The 25110-nt window shown below is 40.2% G+C and overlaps 1 protein-coding gene across 1 annotated transcript in view; it reads right to left on the bottom strand.

Annotated features, from left to right (window-relative positions):
• SPAG17 (sperm associated antigen 17) overlaps positions 1-25110 on the bottom strand; it is a 218408-nt gene that overhangs the window by 132894 nt on the left and 60404 nt on the right. The window contains exons 5-15 of the mRNA XM_068538157.1: positions 18618-18804; positions 16916-17110; positions 15005-15186; positions 10746-10907; positions 9451-9547; positions 9129-9241; positions 5039-5176; positions 4837-4950; positions 4086-4236; positions 426-653; positions 112-330 (exon numbers count right to left, since the gene is read on the bottom strand). Of these exons, the coding sequence (XP_068394258.1) occupies positions 112-330; positions 426-653; positions 4086-4236; positions 4837-4950; positions 5039-5176; positions 9129-9241; positions 9451-9547; positions 10746-10907; positions 15005-15186; positions 16916-17110; positions 18618-18804 (1786 nt within the window). The remainder of the gene's footprint in view (positions 1-111; positions 331-425; positions 654-4085; positions 4237-4836; positions 4951-5038; positions 5177-9128; positions 9242-9450; positions 9548-10745; positions 10908-15004; positions 15187-16915; positions 17111-18617; positions 18805-25110) is intronic.

Here is a 25110-nt window from a genome sequence, read left to right on the forward strand (position 1 = left end):
TCTTGAATCTTTTTTTTTTTTTCGGTTTATACATTCTCTAGTAGCGTCTATACACACGCACGCACACACGTACAGACACACATACACACACAGAGACACAAGTTTACTTACTCAAAGGCTGAGGTTGGAGCTGCGACTTCAAGCTGTTCTCCTGCTCTGACGGTCCTCTGTAATCGGAGTCTAAGGATTTCCTATTATCCAGGTCAGAATACTTCATATTGTTAGTATGAGGCTGACTAGGATCGGAAGGTTCTTTGTTGATCTCATCATCTTGCATAGATGTTGACCAATTCTGATCCAGAAATAAAATTCTGTCTTTGATTCCACTATCTAGGCAGTGTAAAGAGGATCCATAAGATACAATGCTAGACAAATGGACAATCATACAATGCGAGAATGCTTTTTGTTCCTTCCAGGCAGTGTACCTGTTTGCTGTCTGGTCTCTTGGGTATTCATTTTCATGATGTATTTTTGCCTTATCTGTTCAGCAAATCTGGCAGGGTTGTCCCATGGTATGTTGAACATCTCAGAATCTGTCCCATACATCATTCTAGAATGCTTCAGTTTCCCTTCTTCATCAACCTCAGAGAGTTTCAGGCTTTCAAAAGTAAACACTTTGAAGGCTCGTTCTACTTCATTCCAGCTCAAGACTTCTGTAAGAAAGTAGGACAAGTGCTGCTAGGAATGCTCTTTATTACCACATGGTACAGGGCTAAAAGAGGGACAACCAGAGAGTCAGTCCACCAAAATGACAAAGGAGTCACGCCATGATGGGTGTTGACCTGACTTTACACACGGGCTCCACAATTCTGCAACAAATACCAAAGGTAACTAATAATAAGAAAGCTGCACAATCAAGATATAATTTATCAAGATAATGCTCACAAACTGCTTCATAGCTGAATGAATATTAGGTGTCCAGATTAATTCACATGGACTTTCCGGGGTATCATATTGGTTGAATATATTTAAAACTTGTCATTTTTCATAGAGAGCAGACTTGTGGTTGCCAAGGCGGAGGGGGTAGGAGAGGGATGGACTGGGAGTTTGGGGTTAGTAGATGCCAACTATTACATACAGAATGGATAAACAACAAGGTCCTACTGTATAGCACAGGGAACTACATTCAATATCCGTGGATAAACCATAACAGAAAAGAATGTAAAAAAGAATGTGTGTGTATAACTGAGCCACTTTGCTGTACAGCAGAAATTAACATAACATTGTAAATCAACTATACTTCAATAAATAAATTAAGAAAACGTCATTTTTAAGCAAAAGCACCTTTTGCTGCTGTTGTAATTTAAAACAGAGAAATCACTCACTTGTGTCTAACATAGGCTGTTATGTTCAGTAGGCTTTTCTGTTCACTCAGGCTAAGAAAAGGCCTCTTTCCACCCAATGAACTGGTACAGTACCTTTCGTAATTTTACTTTAAAGGTTATGAGCCTTCCAGGGGCTATATTAACTTGTGTATTTATTCTTCTATAGCATTTATTCATGCGTTCAATTACTCACCTGTTTTTGTTTTCTATGTATTAGGCTTTGTACTCTATGTATTTTTCTTTGCCTGAGATTCAAAGAAAAGATTTGGTTCTTGTGCTTTAGAAGTTCAAGATAGAGAGGTGGGAGGTAGGTGTTAACAAATAACCATTGAATTCAGTGAGGGAAGGTGAAATGATAGTGACAGATCAATGAATCAGAGGTCACCTACACTTCCTCTCCAACAGAGGTGAGGGCAGCGGGAAGGTTCCTTTTGGAAAAAATACAAGGAAATTCAGAAGAGAGACAGGAAGGAGGTAAAAGTGACAGAATTAAGTTTGTTCATTCATTCATTTCAAAAATATTTTTTGAGCACCTACTAGTTGCCAGTGACTTTAGTAAAGGGACCACAGCAATAAACAAATCAACGAACTCCTGATTTTATGGAGTACCCATTGTAGCAGTTAGAAACAGAATAAACAGGTAAGTGTATAGTGTATCAGAGATGATAAGAAGAATAAAGCCAGGTGAGGGGATAAGAAGTGATAATGGTTCGGGAGAGGCTTCTATTTTATATAAGGTAGCCAGAAAAAAGCCCTCTGAACAAGTAAAGCAAAAATGTGAAAGAAGTGGGGGAGCCATATCGATACCTGGAAAAGAGCAAATGCAGAGATGGAGGCAGGGGTGCAAGTGACTTGTCCAAGGAATCACAGTAAGGCCAACTAGATAGAGTGGAGTAGAACAACGAGAGCTTGACAGATGATGAGCTCCAAAAGTGGGCGGCAGAACAGTTTAGATTTTATTAATACTTTGAGGGAAATGGGTGATCACTAGGGGGTTTTGGGCTAAGAAGACACATGATCTGACTGACATTTTAGAAGGGTCATTCCCATTATTGTGTGAAGAAAAGACTGTAGGTAAAATGGGGAAAGCCTGGAGACCAACTGCAAAGCTATTGAAATAGTCCAAGTGAGAGGTGGTGCTGGACTGGCCTGGTAGTGAGGGATGTGGTGGGATTGGTTGTGGGGCGTGAGAAAAAAGAGGAACCAGGGATGACTCCAAGGTTTTGGTAGAAAATAGACGCCATTTACTGAAATAAGGAGGACCATGAAGGGACACGTTTTGAGGAAATCAAGAGTTTGGTTTTGGACGTGTTAAGCATGAGGAAAGAGAAAAGGAGAAGAGGCAGAGGGACAAGGGTTTGGGATGGGATATGGGAGCAGGATATGTGGGCAGTTTCAGTGGTGGCAACACAAACAAGAATCTTGTGTATTGTATAACACAGGGAATATAGCTCATATTTTGTAGTAACTGGAGTGTGACCTTTAAAAATTGTATAAAAAAGAATGTGTACATATTCTCCCATAAAAGACAAAAGCAAATGTGAGCATACGAATCATACTCTTCTTATCTTTTGTTTCCTTTCCTTTTATAACTTAATTATCTGGGAGACTGTTCCACATCATGATATAGATATGCCTCATTGTTGTTAAGTCGCATGATTTTGTACCACATAGGTGTCTGATATTTTAATGAGAGCTTTTGATGGACATTCAATTTGTTTCCAGTATTTTGCTACTGTAAAAAAAAATGATTCAATAAATGTGCTTGTTCATATAAAAAACCCCCAAGAATCCTGTGCTGTGGAGGGTAGAACTGAGGTGGAGAGAGAATGAAATCATATCACAGGGCAGAAGGAGAATAGGAGTGTGGCAGGATAGAGGTAAAGGCCGGATGTTCTCAGGACACCAGGAAGAGGGTGATCATGTAAACAATAGACATGACATACCCAGGCCCACTAGGCTACACCCCACATTTCCATGAGGTGAAGGCATGGCAGTATTAAAAATTTTAGCTTTTTCTATTACTAAGCCTACTAAAAAAATGAGAAAAGAAATCAAGATTAAAATATTTCATAATTTGCTTAGAGTTAGAAATGAAAGGAGAAGGAAGAATCTGCACATGCTTTTTTCTTTTCTAGGTCAAATCAAGATGTCTATGTAATTTCATATTTCTTCTTATAAGCAGGAAGGTATTTGCATATCGCCTCAAGTGGAAATAGGATATGTTTTAGGAAATGACTGTCTATATCATAGAATTCCCATGAACTCTGCAATGAGAAGCTGATTTTTGATATTTTTAATGACCCCTCTTTCCACTGTCCTCAAAGAGCAGACAATGGCCCTTCCTGCTTTGAGAGGAGGTGAACTGGTATTAACACTCTCAGCACCACACCACAGGGGGCACTCTAAGTTCTCCTCTTAACCAGGATGGGGACCACCATGTCATCTCCAATGATGTCAATGAGGGGATGTGGGATTGGGAGGCGGGGGGGAGGAATAAAGAAGGGGATTATGCTTGTTGTAGAAACACAGTGGAAAGAAAAGCCAGGGCATCAAATTGAAGAATGTTATGCATCATAGCTATCATCCTATTGTTAATGACATTATTCAAGATAAGAAAAGTGCAGTCAATCAAAATACCCACCCCAGCCTCTGAAAGGTCAATAATCAAAATACTTCTTGCAGATGGGGGTGTAATCGTTAGAGGCACACGTGACCATAAATGAATGAATTTAAGCTACGATAAAGCAATGCACTCACCACTTGTACAAAAGTGCATGAGCTCATGAATTGTAGCTAGACGTTTCGTGCTGTTCCATGGCGGGGGCAGAGGGAATTCAAGGAATTCCCACAGTGGCAACTTAGACTGCATCTTCTGCTCAATTTGAACCAGGTCAAAATTCTTTAGGTCCTGATGAAAAAGAGCAACATGACAGAAGACATTAAAATAAGCTGTCAAGTGCCTTATGCATATGGAGAAGGCAAAACATGATACCCTTGCTCTCATTATTTGGGAACAGGGGAAATCAATGGTAATTGGGGAAGACAAACTGTTGGTATTTTGCTGACGGTCAAAAAAGCTAGTTCTCACTTTGCCAGAGGTTCTTGGTGCACACAAATGATGGATTCCTCATTCACAGTGACAAACTGCCAAAGTCTCAAATGTATTCCTCCCTCCCTTCTGAGATCCTTTTCTGGCCTCCACTGGTTTTTTCATATTAGCAGATGTATAAAGCAAATAACTACAAGGCTTTAATGCAAATTTGGTGTAGTCGCAATCAATTTAATGGTCCGTTGGACCTCTGTACTTAGGCCAGTTTTCTTGGCTGATGTAATTTCTCCTTTATTCATTTCCATTTTCTGAGATCTTACTTTGCAAGCAGGTATCTACTTCGTACATTACTGGTTATTAGCATTGGTAAAGCTATCTCATTAAGATTTCTTCAACTGAATAATTACTAATGAGCTTTTTTGCATCCGTTATCCTCAGGGTAACCTGGTTACTTATTACCTTTAGCACGTATTTCTTGTGGGCGAGGGCATCGTGATAGTTCAGTAGGAGAGGGCCTCTGGGCACTGGTTTGCTTTCATTTTCCTCTTCAGATAAGAATATTTCATGGAGATTCTATTCAAATTAAAACAGTATTGATGTAAAGAGACAGTTCATACTTTTCAAAGCACGCACACTTTTTGGTTTTCTCACACCATCTGACCTTTTTCTCCCTCTCTGTCAGACAGAGAGAGGGCAGGATGGACATGATATGAGCTGCGATTCTGTGGTCCAGCCCATCTGCTCTGGGAGGCGGCTCCACCAGACTCGGTGGGACAAGGTCTTCTTCACTTGCCACAACCTGTTGATATAAAGAGTTGGGAGGAATCGGTTTAATGGTCAGTTCCTTACTGATAGTCATGTATTTCCATTGCTTTTAGTAAAAACAAGGCAGTTTCTACCAAAAAGTTTGGTGATTATACAAAGTGGCAGTATAATTACCAGTGACTACCAAAATAAAAGGGAAAACGTTTATAATCCATTAAAACATTAATTTATATATAATTATATATATATTAAATTATTAAAGTATATATAATTTTCATACATGTACTAGAATAGATAATACAAAATGCAAATGGTAAACAGGAAAATTTACCATGGTAGAAATCAAACTAACAATATTAATATAATTTTCCTTAATGATTTACTCTTTCTTTTAAAGCACTCAAAACTGTGCTCTCACATCTTTGGATTCAATAAGTATTTATTGAGTGCCTACCACATGCCAAGCACTGTGTGGGCCACCCTCACATACATTATCTCATAAGCCTCACAGCAATATTGCTGAGGAGCTATTATTTTCCATTTTACAGAAATGGAATTAGGGTGAGGGAAATTATGTGACTGCCCCAAGCCCAAGGCTGCTTACTGGGAGGAACTGGGGTTCAGGTCAAGTCCTTAAGATAGAAAAGTTATACATGGTGAGATCAGTGAAGGGTAATAGTCCCCTTAATACGGAGAAAACGAGGCCTAGAAAGATTAAATGCCTTGTTCAATTTCACGTGGTAAACAAGAAGTTGAAATATAATCAAGATAGGCACCTAATTTATAATTGTTCTCTTCACCTTAAATACCAAAATCATCCTCTATGATTTCACACCACTCTACAGGATTTTTCAACCTTGAAATTTAAAGACATTTGGACTAGATTTTTGTCATGGGGGCTATCTTGGGCACTACAGAATGTTTAGCAGCATCCCTGGCCTCTACCCATTTGATGCCAGTAGTACCCCTCCAATTGTGGCAGCCAAAAGTATCTCCAGACGTTGCCAAATGTCCCCTGGGAGGCAAACCCCCCTGTTGAGAACAATGACAAAATAGTCATATACTCTTCACTGTTTATCAACACATTACTTTTAAAAGAGTCACTCCTGTCTCCACTTTCTCTCTTCCTACCATCTCTTGGACCCTCTCCAATCACAAGGGACCATGCAGAACTGTTCCATCTCTGAAATGTTAAACTCTAATATCCCCCTCCTATAAAATCCCACCCGATTCCTCTTATATTTCAATTTTTCATCCCTTTATTATTAAGCACTTATTCAGTCAACATGTATCTCTTATTGGAGCCTTCTATGTGTCAGGCACTGAGCTCATCAACTGTCCCCTTTGGTACACAGAAAATAGTAGATGGTTAATAAATATTTGTTGCTTTGAGTTGAGTTGAATAAAATAAGTAAGATTAAGATAAATAAAATGATGATACTGTAAGCCATATAGGGCTATTAAACTTTTACAAATTTATTGCTATAATAAAACTATTGATCTTCCAAAAGCCTTACAGGGTAATAATTAAAGGCAAATATGAGTGTGCTTACCTAATTGGTTAGAAAACTAAAGAAGTCAACAAGCATAAAAATGTATGCTGGAGGTAACAGATGATTAGAGTCTAAAACTATTTTAATATTCAGTGAGATAAAGGAATATGTTACATACATGAAATAAGAAGGACAGTTATTAAAAGAAATTAGAGAATTTATAAATTAAAAATGTTATTGTTGAAACAAAACTTCAGTAGCAGACTAGACTCCACCTAAGAATAAATTAGTTGGAAGTTAAGCTGAAATTCCCAAAGGGGTAAAATTGAAAGAAAATTTAAAATACATGGAGGGAAAAACTAGAAATTCCAACATCTGTCTAATAATAATTAGGATAAATCAAAAGAAATAATATTTGAAGATATAATTTAATTGAACAAATATATATTCAGGGTCTACTATGGGCTAGGTGTGGTTACTGTGTGCTGAGCAGAGAGCAATGAACAAGACTAGATTAGGTCCCTGCTTGCATGGAGCTTACCTTCTAGTGAGAAGAAGGTAATACATAAAGCAAATAAACATTCTTTTTTTTTAAAGAGCAGTTGTTGATAAGAAAATAAAACAAGGTGAAGTGGTAGAGAGCACTCTGTGTTGTTGTGGGCCTTCTTTAGATCAGGTGGTCAGAGAAAGCCTATCTCAGAAATGCCACTTTCACTGGGGACTGAATGACAAGGAGTATCCACCAGGCAGACAGACATGTGGGAACAAAACTTTCTAGGAAGAGAAGTTAGTGTAAAAAAACTAAGGTGTAATTAGTGAATGTGAGGAAAAACCAGAAGGTCTATGTAGATGACCAGTAGCGAGAGAGAGAGAGAGAGTGTGGGAGAGAGGGAGAGAGATGGGGGGTAGGAGATGAGATGACAAACATCCCAGAACCATATTTTTAGGGTCTTTATGGACCAGCACAAGGAATTTTGATTTAACTCAGAATGTGATCAGAAACCAGATTATAATCCTTTAGATCACAGAGGCAATGAAAAAACAATACCATAACTATACGTAGCCTTGGAGGGAGGAGATATGGGCATATATGTATATGTGTAGCTGATTCACTTTGTTATAAAGCAGAAACTAACACACCATTGTAAAACAATTATACTCCAGTAAAGATGTTAAAAAAAAAAAAAGAAAAAGAAAAAACTCTAATAACTGCCAGAAAGAAAAAATAGATTACCTACAAAGGAAAAAGTATCAGGTTGACATCAGACTTCTCATGAGCAGCGTTAGAAGTGAAGACCACAACGGAGCAATGCTATCAAAATACTTTTCCACTTAGACTGACGAGCTTCAAAAGCGGTTTCTGTCACTTACTACTTGGATAATTTACTTAACTTTTTAGGCCTCAGTTTCCTTATCTGAGAAATGAGGAATAAAAATAGTTCCTGCTCCATAGGGCTGTTCTAAGGATTAAATGAGTTAATTAACAGCAAATTCTTTTCAAATGCATATACAGTACTCACAAGAATTGACCATGTACACCAGGTCACACAGGAAGCCCAGGAAATTAAAAAATATTTTTAACATCCAGATCATGCTTATTGACCATAATGCAATAAAATTAGAAATGGACAATAAACAGTGGAAATTAAAAGATTTAGAACTGAATACATTGAAAGCATCATGATGCAGCCAAAGAAATACTCAAAAGGAAATGCATAGCCTTAGGTAAAGTAAAATAGACTAAAAATAAACAAAGTGAGCTTTCAGTAAAAGTGAAATACGAAATAAACCCAAACAAAGTAGGAAGAAGGAAATAATAAAGATAAATGAAGAAATTCATAAAATAAAAAGTAAAAAGGAGTGGATGGGTGAAACAAAATGCCGGTTCTTTGAAAAGACCAATAATCGATATACAATTGACATCCATGATCAAAAAAAAAAGGGCACCAATAAATAACATCAGTCATAGGAAAAGAACATAACTAGATACAGAGGAAAACTTTTCAATGTATATTAGTGAATAAAGAACTTTTATGATATTGAAAACAAATAAAATGGACATGTTCATTTAAAAATATGAATGACTAAAATTGCCCTCAGAAATAGAAAAATCTGATTAAATCTACAAGTGTAAAAGAAATTTTAAATGCAGTTGAGGACCATTAACCACCCCACCCACCTGCCCAACTCCTTTCTCTTTCATTAAAACAACACCTGATAGTTTTAAAGATATGCCTACCAAAACTTCAGTGAAAGTTATATAAAATCATTCCAAAATGTAGCAAGAAAAAGAGGATTGAAGCTGATAAAGCAGATTTTAGCTTTATCTAAAATGTTGTAATCTTTGCAAAGGAGAATGCATTCAGGTATTATGAGCGTAATTTTAAAACAGTTAAAAAAAAAAACAAAAAAACCCCCAGAAGCAAAGAGAGATGAAGTGATTGACTCAAGGTTGCCCACCTGGCAAGAAAGCTTCAGCGTGTAACCACTTACCTGTTCCAGCATACAATGCAGTATCAAGGGCACAGAAATGAATTCTTCTGGAATTGGATTCAGCAAATCATTGTAATATCGCATGTCTACTTCATTTGTGATGACGGAAGCCACTGTAAAAGATACAAAATACCGCTGTTCAATTAAGATGTGTTCTCTGTTTCTCCCATCAAAATTTCATCCACAGATTCAAACTCTGATCATGCACTGATAAATGTAGGATCTTGAGGTGGAGAGAGATGTGAAAGCAACACCAAGGACAGTCATTCCTCAAAGCACCAGCTCCTGGCACTGATCCTCCAGCAACAGGTTTCATACATGCCTGGTGGTGGTGGTGGTGGTGGTGGAGCTGGAGCTTGCAGCTCTTCACATTGTTGTGTTTTCTTCTTTCCAGGGGTTACAGCAACAGTTTGTGGGGGCTAAAATAAGAATAATTAAAAAAACAATTGAAACATCCAGCTGAGAGATGCTTTCATTCAATGCTGGTATAATGGGACTCTGACGGGATGCCGGGATTCTGAAATTGTATGATTATGTTCACACCACAAAATAATTTGCTAATATTAGGATCAAATAAATGGGTTTTGTCTGAGGAAGGAAAGAAGTTAATGGGTATGGACACTTTTCAGTTTTTCCTAACAGAGCCCACTGAGAAATTGCCAGGAAAGAGATGGGAAGATGGGGCATTTTCTCTTCTCTTCTGTGTCACCCCGGGGTGACACAGAATCATGCCATTCTCCCTCTAAGAATCCGTCAATGGTTCTCCCACAACCTTCAGGATAAAACCGAAACTCTTGAGCTCAGCACCAAAGAACATTCTGGCTCCTGCCTTTCCAGCTCGTGTTGCTGCTCTCCACTTTGCATGTATGACCTGAGAGCACTGCCCTACCCCGTGGTGTGGTCCTGGACGCAATACTTCTTTTCTTTGACCTCCATGTCTTCGTACGTCTTTGCCCCCTTCTTGAGAATACCACTCTGTCCCTCTCCCCAGTCAGGTTTTGCCCAGGCAATTCATCCTCAGCCTTCAGCACATTACTTACCCTGCCTGGTAACATCTTCCCGACTCCCGTCTCTCCATCCTACTCTGCTCAGGAGCAGGTTAGGTGCCGTATTTATAGCTTCTCCTGCAAGCTCAGCTGACTGTCCTCACAGCGCTCATCATGCTAAATTGAAACCACCTTTGACTTGACTGCCATTTCCCCTTTAAAGGTTAACCACAATGAGGAGGAGAGAGGACGGGTCTTGTTCGTTACAGTATCGCCAGCACCTGGTACAGTGCCAGCACACGGTAGGTGCTAAAATAACATGGTGATTAAGTTATCAGTAGCCCTCCTTGTTCCAGATGTTATTTATTGCTCCATGGCTGAAAAGTGGGTTCTATCATCCCCTCTGTGTGTGGCAGGTAGTTGGGGGTTTCATAAAGCCCCCATCACATGGATGCCCTTTAATGCTGTGCCTGGGGGCCTGGATCCCACCCTCACCCATTAAATCCCAGCAGGCAGTGTTCCCTTGCTACCAGTATTTATGTGATTTTTTTTCTTCATGTTTTATAAACGTGAAAATTAAGTTGTTCAGCAAATCATTTGGCCAACTAAAGACATTCTAGCATATGCTTACCTCAGAAGTCAACGTAGCTTCTAAGACAGGTTTCTCACTAACCACCTGTGGGACGTTAATAAGCTGCATGTTTTCCAAATAGTGTTGGTGCTGCCTTTTCCAATCCAGGCTGTCGTACATCAAACAGGCAATATTTTCAAAAATGTTGGTGCCCAATTCCAGCTACAGGTGAGAGAATTCATGACAATTAGTCCTTAGTTTCATATTGTTGGAATCAGATGCATGATTTGTATCTCCCTTATAGCCAAACCTATCACTTTTTACAGGGAAGCCCTTCCCCAGCTGGTCCCCAAACCACTGAATCCCAGTCATGGTGACCAAGTCTTCATTTGCTGAACACTTCGGGCCCTTCTTGTTCACCACAATGCAGACTGTTCCCTTTGGAGGGCCTATGGCTGCCTAGTATTGTTAAGACCCTAATTAATGCTTCAACGAGGTGAAAAGTGCCCTATTCATTCATTTCAGCAATGTGGCCTATTTTCTAGGTATCTCCATTCCTAAAGCAACTCATTAGATAGGTAATTTCCATATCCTCAGCCCAAGACAAGCTGGGGATGAGCTCTTGCTTGGCGACAGACACAAGAATCGCAATGGAAATCACCCTCTCGGCTTTGCGCACCATCCCCACAAGTCCACTGCAGTATGTGTGCAATCAGGATTTCTTCCTTTCCTCACCTGTGCTACCTTTAGGGAAAAAAAACCCTAAGAAGTCCTGATAGACTAGTACTACTATAATACCCACAAGTTTTATGATCTGGCAAGCGGGTTATGGATCAGATACCTCTATTACCTAGGCTTTCATTTCCAGAAGCGGAAAAGCACTGTTATCACTAGGTGTGTCTGCTTGAAAGCAAAGAAGGACTAAATAGGCTCCTCCTATGTCCGAGCCACAGCGGTAAGGTAGGGCGAGAAAGCACCTGGTGGGAGCCAGTGAATCACAGTCTGGCGTGAGACCAGGCAAGTGCCAAACCTCGCCCATCCTCACAGCACAGCTGTCAGTCTGGACTTCACGTGTCCCCTCTAAGACAGGATTCTTCAGTTAAGCTTCAAGCTGATATTCTTTGCCCACATTCTGGCATATAAACACATTTTGGTTTGTTTGTATTTATAAGAAATATAGTAAAAGCTTCTGCCCTATTATCCCTTAGGGTAACTAGCTAATGTCTTTTTAAATCAAATAGCAACTCGCATGTTAAAAGCCAGATAATTATTTCAGCAACCAAGGGCTTAACCTGAGATGTCGCAGATGTCGTTCATAGGTGGTTAGCACTTCTTGATGGGCATTTATTTGATATAAAGCTTTCGTTACCTGGGTTCAGCAGAAATACAGCTTGCCTGCTTGCAGCCAAGGGTACTGATGCTTTCCTTCTTCCAGAGAGGAAGAAGGACTACGAATACTTGGCTGGCTCCTGGCTCGGATATGAGGCCATTATCGACTTACAGATATAGCGGAGAGTGCGACACCATGTATCTACACCATGTATTTGGGCTACTGGCATTAGAAATAGGTTTATTACTTTTATATTTCGTAAGTAATCCCAAGTTGAAAATGAATTTTGACCTTCAATATTAAATCCAATGGCCTTTTCTTCTGTAACCCAAGTCTATTACTGAATCACTTTCAAGGCTTTCTTTCCCCGTCATCCTCCGTGCTGGGCTGTTCACTCACAAACCATACCTTACAGAGGCATGCCTTGGCCGAAAAGTCTACTGCAGTTGGACCCAGACTGCAGCCCTGGCGTGAAGGAGATGTTCAATAAATATTTGCAAAGTGACCGACAGAAGATCGGTGTGTCCAGTTGGGCAGCATAGCTAAATGGTCTCTTTCCTCAGTTACCTTCATGGCCCAACTAGAGACCCTAGACACTAATCCTCTAGTTCTGAAGTCAGTATTTCAACGAAGCTGTTACTAGTTTTTTCAACATGAAATTTATGAACTTTAATTGCCATTTAAACTCTTCCACTCTCTATTTTTAAAAAGGAAAATATAGTCACATTTACTGTCTTTAAAAATGGAGGGATTAAAATCTGATGAACACTAAGTTGTTAACACTGGAATAAGAAACAGGATGCTGGGAACGGTGCTGAGTCTTTTGGAGCTGCAATTGTGTGCCTTGCTGTTCACATCTATGTACTGATGATGCAACAGAATGTCTTCTACCTTGGGCTCAATGCACATCAGCTCTTCTCAGTCTATGCCTGGGGAGTAAATAAGACACATGGAAGGCAGCCCTAGTTAGAGCAGGAGCAAAAGGTTCTTGGTTTGAGGCTGCCTTAGAAGACTCTTGGTATTGCCTCCTCTGAATTAGGATTCAAGATCTGTATGGCTGGGACCTCCTAGGCCTTATTGAACCAAAATTGCATATAAGTTCTTTACAAGGTATGTGGCCAGAACTTGGCCCAAATGAGAGGAGGACTGTTTCCACAAAACTTAAATTTGTGGATGTGGGTTTTAAAGTTAGGCATCGATTTTTATGTTCTCAGGAGAAGAGCTGGTCTATTATAGAGCAAGAGTAGAAAGCTGTCTTTCAGATGGTGTTTCAGGATCCCAGGGATATGACCTCTTTCTCAAACATATCTCATGTTGGCTGGGCATAATCTGGAATTCCAATAAAATAGGATGGAATAGTCATAGTATGACGGTACCTGGTATACCAGTCTCTCTGGGATAGAGAAACACGGCCCAACTTAACACGAAGTAGTAGAGGACAGATGGACTCTTTTCTGAGCTCAGGTTTAGAGGCAGGGGAGTGAAAGACAAAGCAGGAAAGAGGAAGGTATCTAGATGAAGGAGTGGGACGACACAAAGCAAAGGGAGTCCACAGTAACCAGTTTTGCCTACAACAAGCTCTGCCTTCAGCCACAGCTTTTCTATGTTCAGCGTTGCTTCCACATATAGGTCAAGGCTTACATTTATTCTTACTATTGCCAAGGTATCAGACTTAAGTGTTCTGTTTCTACGTGGTGACCTCTAACGCCTTATGTTGACAGTCTCTGTAACTCAAACTGATCTCTCCATTGCTACTAATTCAAATCCTGCCCATCCTTCAAGGTCCAGATCTAGGCTTCCCTCCTCAGTGTTTTCACTTACTTCACCCGGTGCACATCCATTTCAAGGTAACAGAATCAGAGACTCTCATAGTGAGAACTGTCCACGCTCCAATCCATGGCCCTGGGCAGCCTACCCTTTGGCTCGGAAACTGCTCCCGGTTTTGGTGTCATTCTCCTCCTCTTACACAAGGTTTGGTTGTTTGTTTGGCAGCTACCCACAGTCATTGCCCACAGACACCTATCCCCCTCCTCCACCCTGCTTTTCCCGGCTCCCTTCACGGCACACTTGATGTGGTCCATCTCCAAGACTCTGCTTTCGGTTCAATTCCCTTTAATGCTGATATATATCACCCTGCAAGGGATTCAACACTCCTGGGCCCCTGTTTGTTGGGACAGGGGGTCAACCAGAAAGAGACCTGAGAGGTCTCTTTTTTTTTTTTTACAACAGGAATGCCTGGATAACTTCCCCAACAACGATAAATAGTTACTCAACGTTCTTTTTAAAAACACCCTCATGTATTTAGCATTTGTTACTTTTCAAAGCATCCCATGTCTTCTTTTTCTGAATTAACAGGAAACTTAGAGTGTGTTTCACATAACACATAGGTGTGTGGCACCTTGAACACTGTCTCTCTGTTTCACGGTTTTGGTCTGGCCTCTCTGCGAGCACCTCAATAGCAGGGGCCAATAAATACTCTCAGGAAATGTCTACTAACTGTTGGGCTGGGGTCAAGTCATTCTATTAAGATAGACCTTGCTGGGAAAATACATGAAAAATACAATTTTGGCAATAAAAGCAAGGGCCTAGAAGAACAATGTTTTGAACTGATACATAAAAAAAAAGACAATGTAGTTTGACAAACTGTAAAATTTACTATCTTCACAATTAACGTATATTAAGACTCTACTGCCTAGAACATTGTTAAGGTATGAAGCAAAGCCACATCACCAAATAAAATAACTACCATCCTTTATCTTCATCTCATCTTATTCCTTTGTCATTAATTCATACACTAAAAGCTGAAGAATCAGGCTATAGCCATTATTGGGCATTCAATGTGATCACTGTCTTGGAGACAAAGGAACCTAGCACAAAGCCTTCTCTGTAGACAGTGATTAATAAATATCTGTGGAATGAATGAATGCAGTAAATGGAACCACAGTGTCACATGTTCAAACTAGTCACTCTCATTAATGCGTGTACTAACCAACATCTCGCTGTCCAACCAGTCGGAAGGAAACTTGTCAGCCTTGACCATGTATTCAAGCCGAGCGACATCAAAGAGATTTGTTTCCGGTTTCTCATTATTCAGGATTGGTTCCAAGTACTTCCAGAAGATTTCAAGTTCTTTTATGTCGTTCTCTTTCTTCAATTTTTCAGCTTCTATATCTAATAAGAGCAACATGTTTATACTACAAAATGAGAGTGTCGAATTTCTTCCCACTTTAAGTGTTTGTGGTGAGTCACATGCATTGCACGATGTCTGTACAGTACCAGAAAATGCAAATAAAGAAATGTAATTTTGGGAAGTGTTTGGACCTAGACTATATAGTTAAATATCAGAGGATTTTACTCCTGAAATTGTTATTAACTATGAGCTTTTTCCACCCCTTTATTTTATAGTTGAGGCCCAGAAAGATTATAAGGTCACACATTTGGGGAGCTAAATATAGTCAATACTTCCATCACTCTGAGATTGTATCTATATAGGAGCAGTTTTTCTGCCAGATCACTTTTTGACTATTTTAGCATTTGTTTGCTGCATAACTGGTTAGAAATGCAGTTGATCCAGTTCTCCTTCCCACGTGGGTAAAAACAGACTGGATCCATGATTTCTGCTTCAGTTAACTTTTGGTCACATTGAAATAGTTACTGGCTTCTCTGGGCATTTGTGCTCTGACTGTATAAAATAATGACGGTTTTCCATAAAGTTACACTTGACAATTTGTCTGACATGGTTTGGTTTTTCCATCTATAACTAAATAGGTTCTACTACTAAGATCTCACTATTCTACTGTAAAGTCTCTTTTTCTATGATTTTATTTTTATATATTAAATATTTTTAACACAAAGACTATGGAGTTTATGCAGCATTTTCTCACTGGCTTCAATAATAAGTTATTGAATGTTACAACTAGCCTTTGAGATAGAAATAGCTAGGTTTGAATCTCAACTCTTTTACATAATAGCTGCCTCTAGACAGGGTCGTTTTCGGTAAAATGGAAATAATAAAACATACTTCCGAGGGTTGTCATGGAAACTACATGAATCAACACACTTAAAGCCCTTAGCATTGAGGCTAGTCCCAAGGCCTGTGCCCAATAAATGGTAGCTATTATTATTATCAGGGGTAGCCATTTCTAACCTGGAACAGCAATTTAAAAAACGTTGTGTTATAGAAATCCGGATGCGGCTGTATAAGTTACAAAGCCCTGTGGAAGGATATTACTAATAAATGACAAAAAAGCACAATAGCATATGGCAAAAAGAGCTTGGACTTCCAGGTCACGCAGGCTTATACTGCATCCTAATTTTACTATCTGAAGTAGACAGTAGACTTTGTTCCCATCCCACAGAGGGAGTCTAGTACGATTCCCTTAGATGAAGACCCTGAGGTCTGAATAGTAGTGTAGTGGCTGAATAGTAGTGTAGTTGGGACTTCATCCCACAGCTTCCTGGTCTAAGGCCTGGAAGATAAGCGTCCCCTCTGATTTATCAGAATAAGCCAGTAGCAAAGCTGAGCAAGAATCCAAGGCTATGACCTCCCTTGGGCCATTTGGTGACTGTGGCTTCTGGCAGAATAGATTATCTACAGATGATCCATCCCATTCACGCTTTAGGTAAAAGTTATAGAGCAAAGTTCCTGAGAAATATAGTTGGATAACCAAGTCTATGTTCCCTGTGGCTACACAGGGATAGAAACACAGGGTATGATTTGAATTTGCAAAATTTACAACACCTGGCTAGTGCAAGTGGCATAAATAGCAACTCAAAGTCTCGAAAGGATTTAATAATGTATGTATTGTATGACTATGGTTTGGGCAGAAAATTGTATTTGTACCTTAAGGACAGTGGGTAATATTGAAGGATTCAGTAAGTTGTGTAGCAGACTGCATACCTTCTGGCTGAAGAAAACTTTCCTGCTGCTGGCTAACTGCTGCCAGGTGTGTCTGCAGAGGTTCATAATTCTCTGATGATATTTTAATCACGCTGCTTATGGGAATGCCCAGCTCAGTCATGATCGCTAATAACTGAGGATTGTTGAAGCCCACAACTATAATGTAATGCTGGGCACCGTCATCTGGCTCATCGTCTGTTCAAAATACCGTAGAGAAGAGCAGCCGTCATTTTAAAAGAGAACAGGTTGCACTCAGCCAGTTCAATGGCTCTATACATTATGCATGCGTTTGTCATCCCTCGGGCTTGCCAAAAGCAGTCCGGTTGGCTGGAATGCAGTCATGTTGACTGGTTTTCATTATTGCCCTTCCAGTAAGAAGGCTGTGGCCATTTTACAAAATATTAAATCACTTTTGCAAATGAGACATAGGCGTAATAGGGGGACAAATATACAGAGGGCCTGTCGTCATGGAAAATGTGTGCTTGGGTTTTTCTAAAAAAAAAAAAAAGTCTAGGCTGTAATTTTTCTTGGTTCTAATCTCTTTTGAGCAACATCTGGCTTTACTCCTGAATTACAAGTAGCTGCAGCTTTGTGGTATTTTATATGCAGAGGTGTTTACAGAAGAGGGAAATATTGAATATGAACAAACTCCCTACCAAAGCATTCTGTGTGTTTATGCCAATAGGTGTGCATGCTGAGTATGGGTTATGTAGCAACTATATATTTATTGTATTCAAATTTAAAAATATATATTGCTCACTTTCCTAAAATTTTTCTCCTCAATTTTGTCCTGGCTATACTGTTCTATAAGTGTCAAAACATGAGTTTATATTAGAATGTGAGATTCTGGGGGGTGACAATAATTGTTGTACTTTAATATCAATACTAGATGGTACACAAAAACATTATGTCTCACAATGGTTCATCAAGATCAATTTAAAAATAGAGCAACAGATGCACAAACTTTTTATCTTCAAGTAGTGATTTTTCTTCAGCTACTGAAACAAATCAGTATTGATACTGCTCACGGAATCCATAATATAATTGCTTCTATGTCTAGTGGGTTTAGAGCAGAGATATATTAGGGGAGTCAGACTGTCAAAGGATGTGAAGAGGTGCCATCTCATTTAAATACGACGCAAATAAAAAACAGCAGCTCCACTTGGGTTCATGGGAAGGCGGCAATGAATTACTCATAGCTGCCCAAGTCAAATCATTTTTTTATATCAATAGTCTAAATGAAAGAAAATTCTGGTTGTTCTATCTAGGACAGATAGTGGGAGAAGCTGAGGTCAGGAAGACACGTGCTCTGAGTCACAAATTAACAGGTCTGATTTTATTACCACTGTATTACACTCGTGACAATAATCACTTTTTACTTTGCCTTATAAGTGTTTCTGACTTTCTCAAATGTTCCCAACAAGATAGTAAGCTCCTCGGTGGCACAGTCAGCTAGTTAATTCATCTTTTATCTGCACTATGAAAATGTGCCTATAGAAAGACACATGCTAAAGAAATATTGGCTGAAAACAAAAATGTATTGCAAATAGAAATATTTTTCTATTAGGGTGTCATGGGGAGTATAGGATTTATGCTTTTAAAAAGGTGAAAAGGCTGGGGAAGATTAAGTATAGTGGTTGGAATGATGAATTTTCAAGTTTGTAGGTCATCAGGCAAGAAGTGAAAGGAGCATCTTACTGACCAATGTAATGTTTGGTGTCATCCTCTTCTCCCCTTCTTACTAACTGGGTGGTCTTTTTTACTGCTGTGTTTGCCTCAGGCTGGTCCTTTCCCTTTCCTTTGGCAACCTTGGCCATTGGGGACTTTTTCTCCTTGGGAGATTTTGCTTTCCCTTTATCCTTTTCTACCTTAAATCTGTCTTCTATCACCTGGAAAGACAGAATACTTTTGATTAAACCATACAGTGAGCAGGCAATGGCTTTTCTACTGTCAGGTAAATTAAATCTTTATTTCATTCAATCACTCCTTTACTCACTGATTCACTCTTCAAGCCAGGATAGTGGAGATTCCAGGTTGAGCCTAAGCTGTGAGAAGGCACATCAAGCACAAAGACTAGAGGGGTGGATGCTAGGAGACTGTCACACACACACATCTTTCTGGAAGGGAATTCATCTTAAAGGAGCCTCCCTTGGCCTAATAAACAACCTCAGTTAGTGGCTGGCAGGGAGAGTGGTGGATTCTGAGTACATTGTGATGGCAGGGACTTAAGTTTATCAAGTAGCCTAACCCTGGGGTCTCTATCTGGGTCTAACAAAGGTTTTCCTTTCAAACAATTGCCAAAACCTTTGTACATTATGTCATAATGTAATTACACTTTCCATTCATGTGTTATAAATACATATAGGTTGAGTTCATTGAAATGATGTGGTAGTATTGGACCATACAGAAGATCCAGAATATGCTTATGTTATTTATTTTTCCCATGTTCAACAAAGTTGGGCACAAAAATAACTAAACTAAATTACTGTAGCAACATTGGGGGTTCTGTATTTTCCTGAGGTCGTGAAACCAAATTTGAAGAACTCAGTCCTAAGACGTTAGAGACAAGGAAAGTAGAAGATATATTGCTTTGGCACCCAGCTAACAGAAGGTAGCACAGGAGGGGAGAGAAGCATCTGCCTCCTGTACGTGGCTTCTGGATGTTGACGGTTCCAGAGAACCCAGTTGTTGTTGTTTTTTTTAATCTTTTTCACCACTCCGCATGGCATGTGGGATCTTTGTTCCTTGACCAGGGATCGAACCCATGCCCCCTGCAGTAGAAGCGTGGGGTCTTAACCACTGGACTGCCAGGGAAGTCCCAAACCCAGTTTAGCTGTAGCACCTGGAGGAAGCATCAGAGGTGCCCATGGACCCTCCGTGCATGCCTGGCACCTGTGGCTCCAGTGGTGGGGAAAGTCGACCTCCCCACCACCTGCTCCTCAACAGAGGGAAATATCAGTGGAGGCTGCAGATGTCACTAATAGCCTTGGATAGAGGCAGCAAGGAAAGCACAAGGGAAAGTACAGAGGTATGAAAAGCCCCAGTGTTTCTCTCTGCACCAGACACAAATTGGCCCATAAAAATAGGGTTGGCATATGCTAATGCATATATATGGAATCTCAAAAAACGGTACTGATGAACCTAGTGGCAGGGCAGGAATAAAGATGCAGACGTAGAGAACGGACTTGAGGACACAGTGGGGAAAGGGGAAGCTGGGATGAAGTGAGACAGTAGCATTGACATATATACACTACCAAATGTAAAATGGATAGCTAGTGGGAAGCAGCTGCATAGTGCAGGGAGATCAACTCGATGTCTTGTGACGACCTAGAGGGGTGGAGTAGGGAGGGTGGGAAGGAGGCTCAAGAGGGAGGGAATATGGGGATATATGTATACATATAGCTGATTCACTTTGTTGCAGAGCAGAAACTAACACAACATTGTAATGTAATTATACTCCAATAAAGGCATGAAAAAAAAATAGGGTTGAGCTCTATCCCCTTGAGTTCCTACTCTACTGGGGAAGAAAGAGAAAAAAGCATATGAACAGAGAAACAAAAGTATGACTGAAAAATTTCATGAATTTTATGAAGGATAAAACCCAATGTAGTAATAGACACACAATTCACCACTCACTAGTAAGCTGGTGATGGAAGGCCTCTGAGGGAGTGACATTTGAGTGAAGACCTCAAGGATGAGGAGCATCCATGTGAGAAGCAGGGGAAAGGTGAAGTGTGTGCCAGAGGCCCTGAGTTATAAAGGAGATGGGTATGTGCAAGGAACTGAAAGGAGGTGAGTATAGCAGGAGAATAGTGGGCAAGGGAGAGAGTGGCCAGGATGAGGCGGGGAAGGCAGGGTATGGGCCAGGTCATCCAGGGCTTTGGTGGGGGCTGGTTCACAAGTTTATATTTTATTAAAAATGCATTGGAAAGGCCATAAAGGGATTAAATGGAGGACTACTGTGATTTTGCAAGACAGGAAACCAGAAGACCAGTAAGGAAACTCTAGCAGTAGTCCAGATAAGACCTAACAGTAACTCAGTTTAAAGTATTGGTAGAGTGGAGAAATGTAGATGGATTTAAGATCTATTGTGGATGCTGAAATTACAGGGGTTGAAAGATTAGAGACAAGGAATGAAGGAGGAGGCAACAAAGATAATGCTCTGGATTTAGTTTGAATAACAAGTTGGTTGATGGCACCACTCACAGAGACAGAAGCATTGGGGTGAGAAATAATTTTTACTTAAGGTGGGAGGACTATTCAGAAAGATCTTGTTAAATCCAAGATGCTCCTGAGATGACAAGGAGACAATTGAATACACATGTTCTCCTCTCAGAAGAGAGATGTGGCTGGAGTTACAAATTCAGGTGTGGGTAACAGAGAGATAGTAGTTAACTGCACAGGAAGAGATTAGACCCCCTGGGGAAAGAGGTCTCAAGAAATATGAGAATTGAACCTGGGATCATGCTGGAAACTCCAATACTTACCAACTGGGTATAGGAGGGGATGTGGGTAAAAGAGAGAAGTGACTTAGAAGGTTGGAAAAATTACAGAGTATGCAGCTAGAGAACCAAGGGACTGAAAAGTATGGGGAGTTATAGGCGACATTATGGGAGCAGTTATGGTGGAGTGTGGAGGTAGTGAACACAGAGGCAGGAACAGTTGGGCGACCACTTGTGTGGACAACGGTTTCAAGAAGTTTCCTTGTGAGCACTATGCACAATAGCCAAGACATGGAAACAACCTAAATGTCCATCAACAGATGAATGGATAAAGAAGATGTGGTGCATATATACAGTGGAATACTACTCAACCATAAGAAAGAACGAAATAATGCCATTTGCAGTATGGATGGACCTAGAGATTATCATGCTAAGTAATGTAAGTCAGAAAGAGAAAGACAAATACCATATGATATTACTTATATGTGGACTCTAAAATATGGCACAAATGAACCTATCTATGAAACAGAAACAGACTCATGGACATAGAGAACAGACTTGTTGTTGCCAAGGGGAAGGGGGTGGGGGAGGGAGGGAGTGGGAGTTTGCGGTTAGCAGAGGTGAGCTATTATATAGAGAATGGATAAACAACAAGGTCCTACTGTATAGCACAGGGAACTAGATTCAATATCTTTTGATAAACCATATTGGAAAAGAATATTAAAAAATGCATGTATATATGTATAACTGAATCACTTTGCTGTATAGCAGAGATTAACACAACATTGTAAATTAACTATACTTCAGTAAAAAAATAAAAAACAAAACTAATGTAAATGCATTAAAAAAAAAAGAAAAAGAGAACAGCCTTAAAAGAAAAAAAAAAAAGACGTTTGTTTGTAAAGGGGAACTGGGGATCTGAGATTGTTCAGTGGATGAGTGGGCAGAAGGGGAGTAAAACGTCAAGCTATGTACGTATGTAAGTAAAGTCAGGAGATACTGTGTTTGCAGGCTGATGGAATGAGCCAGCAGAGAGGGGGACATTGAAAACACGGGGGAGACTAAAGTCCTTGAGGAGAAAAGATGGGATAAGATGAAGAGAATGTGTCAATAACTGGACTTTGATAGGAAGAAAGGCAATTTCTCAGTTTAATGAAAGGAGCAAAGACGGGATGAGTGGCTGGGTGTAGGTGCAAGAAAGAGAGAGGTCTTGATGGTGTTTGGGGAATGTTTCAATGTTTTCAAGTGAAGGATGAGGCAAGGTTATCAACTCAAGATGGGCAGGTATGAGGTAGGAGGTTTGACTAGAGAAGAGAATGTGAGTCATCTCAGAAAGTGGGAGAGCAAGCTTACTGAAGAAATATGGTAGAACTCTCTGCCAACGTGGAGAGCTTATTGGAAATTTTGAGATTGTTCATTGAAAATGAAACCAGAGCCCAAATCAGTGCCCCTGACTCCAATCAGCTAGGAGGTACTGGTGAGACTCGTGCAAGCAGGCGCTCTCCCAGCCACACCTTGGATCATGGTGATTCCACTAGAGGGAAGAACACCTGTGCAGCTGTGAGGTGGACAGCTAGCCTCACCACAGAGAAGTCCCAACTTGGCCAAAAAAAATCTGCCAGAAACTTCTACAGCTATCATTTGAAATAAAATCGCAGGGTGATCTTTAGAACTGAAGAGAAGAAACTGTTTTAGATTAAATTATTGTGAAGTTCACCTTCATTCATTTCATTCAACTTTATACATGCATTCATATTCCATCATTCCAAAAAACATTTCCTGACTGCAGGGGACATTTGTGTCACAGTAAGGCAGTAAAAGGGCCCTCTGGCCCTGCAGGCTCTCCTAGGTGGGGTGTAGGACCTGTGCAGACACATAGCTCTCATTGCTTTGGAGTCTCTCTAGCAAAGATTGGGGTTCTATAAGGTAAGCAACTTCCTGAGCCCTTTCTCCTGTAAGGTTTCTTAGGATCCTAGAGAAAGCAAGGCTGATCACAACCAAAATTTCAAAGTAAGTGGTAACTTAGCAGAGACACAGCTATACAGTGTGATACATGCTTTCCAGACGTCATCGTCTTTAATTTGTTCTCACAAAGCAACATGCCAAATCGGTAATTTTATTCCCATTGTATAAATTAAGACCCACAGTTTCCCTCACAAACACACAGCTGTGGTAGAGACACAAGTTGGTGTGACTCCAAACCTCAAACTCATTTTATTTCCATGGTTCTCCTGTAGCCTCAGCCTTCGACGTCCTCGCAACCTTCTTTACCATGCTTGTCTGCCCTCTCTCTACTCCATCTTTCCAAGGGCTGAATAATACTAGCTGAATGCTCTTCTGTTTCTCCGTGTACTTCACCTCCCTCAGCTCCTTTTTCTGCTCCGTGCCCTCTTTCCCTCTCTTTCTTTTTGCCTTTGTATTCCCTTAGCAAGGCCACACTTGGTACCCTGGAGACAAGCATCTTTTAAACTAATTTCCAGTAACACTGAAATTAGCAATATCAATCTCCCTCCTTTCACAAAAGCCTTTAAAAAGTACTTCTAGACCTTCTAGAGAATGGACTTGAGGACACGGGGAGGGGGAAGGGTAAGCTGGGACGAGGTGAGAGAGTGGCATGGACATGTATACAGTACCAAACATAAAATAGATAGCTAGTGGGAAGCAACCGCATAGCACAGGGAGATTAGTTCGGTGCTTTGTGACCACCTAGAGGGGTGGGATAGGGAGGGTGGGAGGGAGACGCAAGAGGGAGGAGATATGGGAACATATGTATATGTATTACTGATTCACTTTGTTATAAAGCAGAAACTAACACACCATTTTAAAGTAATTATACTCCAATAAAGATGTTAAAAAAATTTTTTTTAATAAAATAAAATAAAATAAAAAGTACTTCTAAATTCTGATTTACTTCTTTAAGTATGTTTTTAAATTCTAAAAATAATCATTATGAAAAATTGAAAAAAAACATAGAGAACTTACAAAAATCACAATTCCACCATCCAGAGAAGATGAGTGAAGAGGCTATTATAAATGCATTCTTTCAAATTATGTTTAGGCATCATTTTAATGTAATCGTTATTGTTGTCTCTACATAACCTAGTGTTCTGCATTTTCCATTTAACAGTGGATGTATGTTTAATTGGTAGCATATCAAGAAGTACTGCTATGTAAAGTATTTCTCATAGCGACTATATATGCGATTTCCTGGTGTGCAGAGACACTAAATGGTGGAGAACAGAAGCAAATGGAAGCACCTGGGTCCTCCTGGGTGCCAGGGGCAGGCAGAGAAGTCCTTGGTAAATTTCTGAACATGTTCTTTGCCCTACCCTGTCCCCACTACTCCCCTGTGCCTGACTCTAGTGGTGGTCTCCCTACTCCTCTCCTGTATCCAGTCTGTATCTCCCAACCTCCACACCTGAGCTGAACCAGGACAGTCCCTTTGTTCCTCTGCTTCTGAACAATGATTGACTACTTGGCCCCTTAGAATTCTACTCTGGTCAAAAGGTCCATCCTTTTCTACTAAGTCCCAACTGCAGGAAAATCACCTCCTATCTCCTTCCCTTTCCCTCTCTTCTCTCACATTCTGAATAAGCCCCTCCCCTCTATGGGTTTACGTCTTGGGATTTGAGGGCGGGAGTGGGGAGAAGTGAACCAGGTTTGCTGAGCCCCCTCCTAAATCATAAGCTAAAATTTGTTCAACACCGACCTCTTTTGCCTTTCTTGCTTTTGGGTAGCATAACATGCGTGTTC

This window comes from Eschrichtius robustus, chromosome 3 (genome assembly GCF_028021215.1).
Source record: "Eschrichtius robustus isolate mEscRob2 chromosome 3, mEscRob2.pri, whole genome shotgun sequence".
NCBI classification, from domain to species: domain Eukaryota; kingdom Metazoa; phylum Chordata; class Mammalia; order Artiodactyla; family Eschrichtiidae; genus Eschrichtius; species Eschrichtius robustus.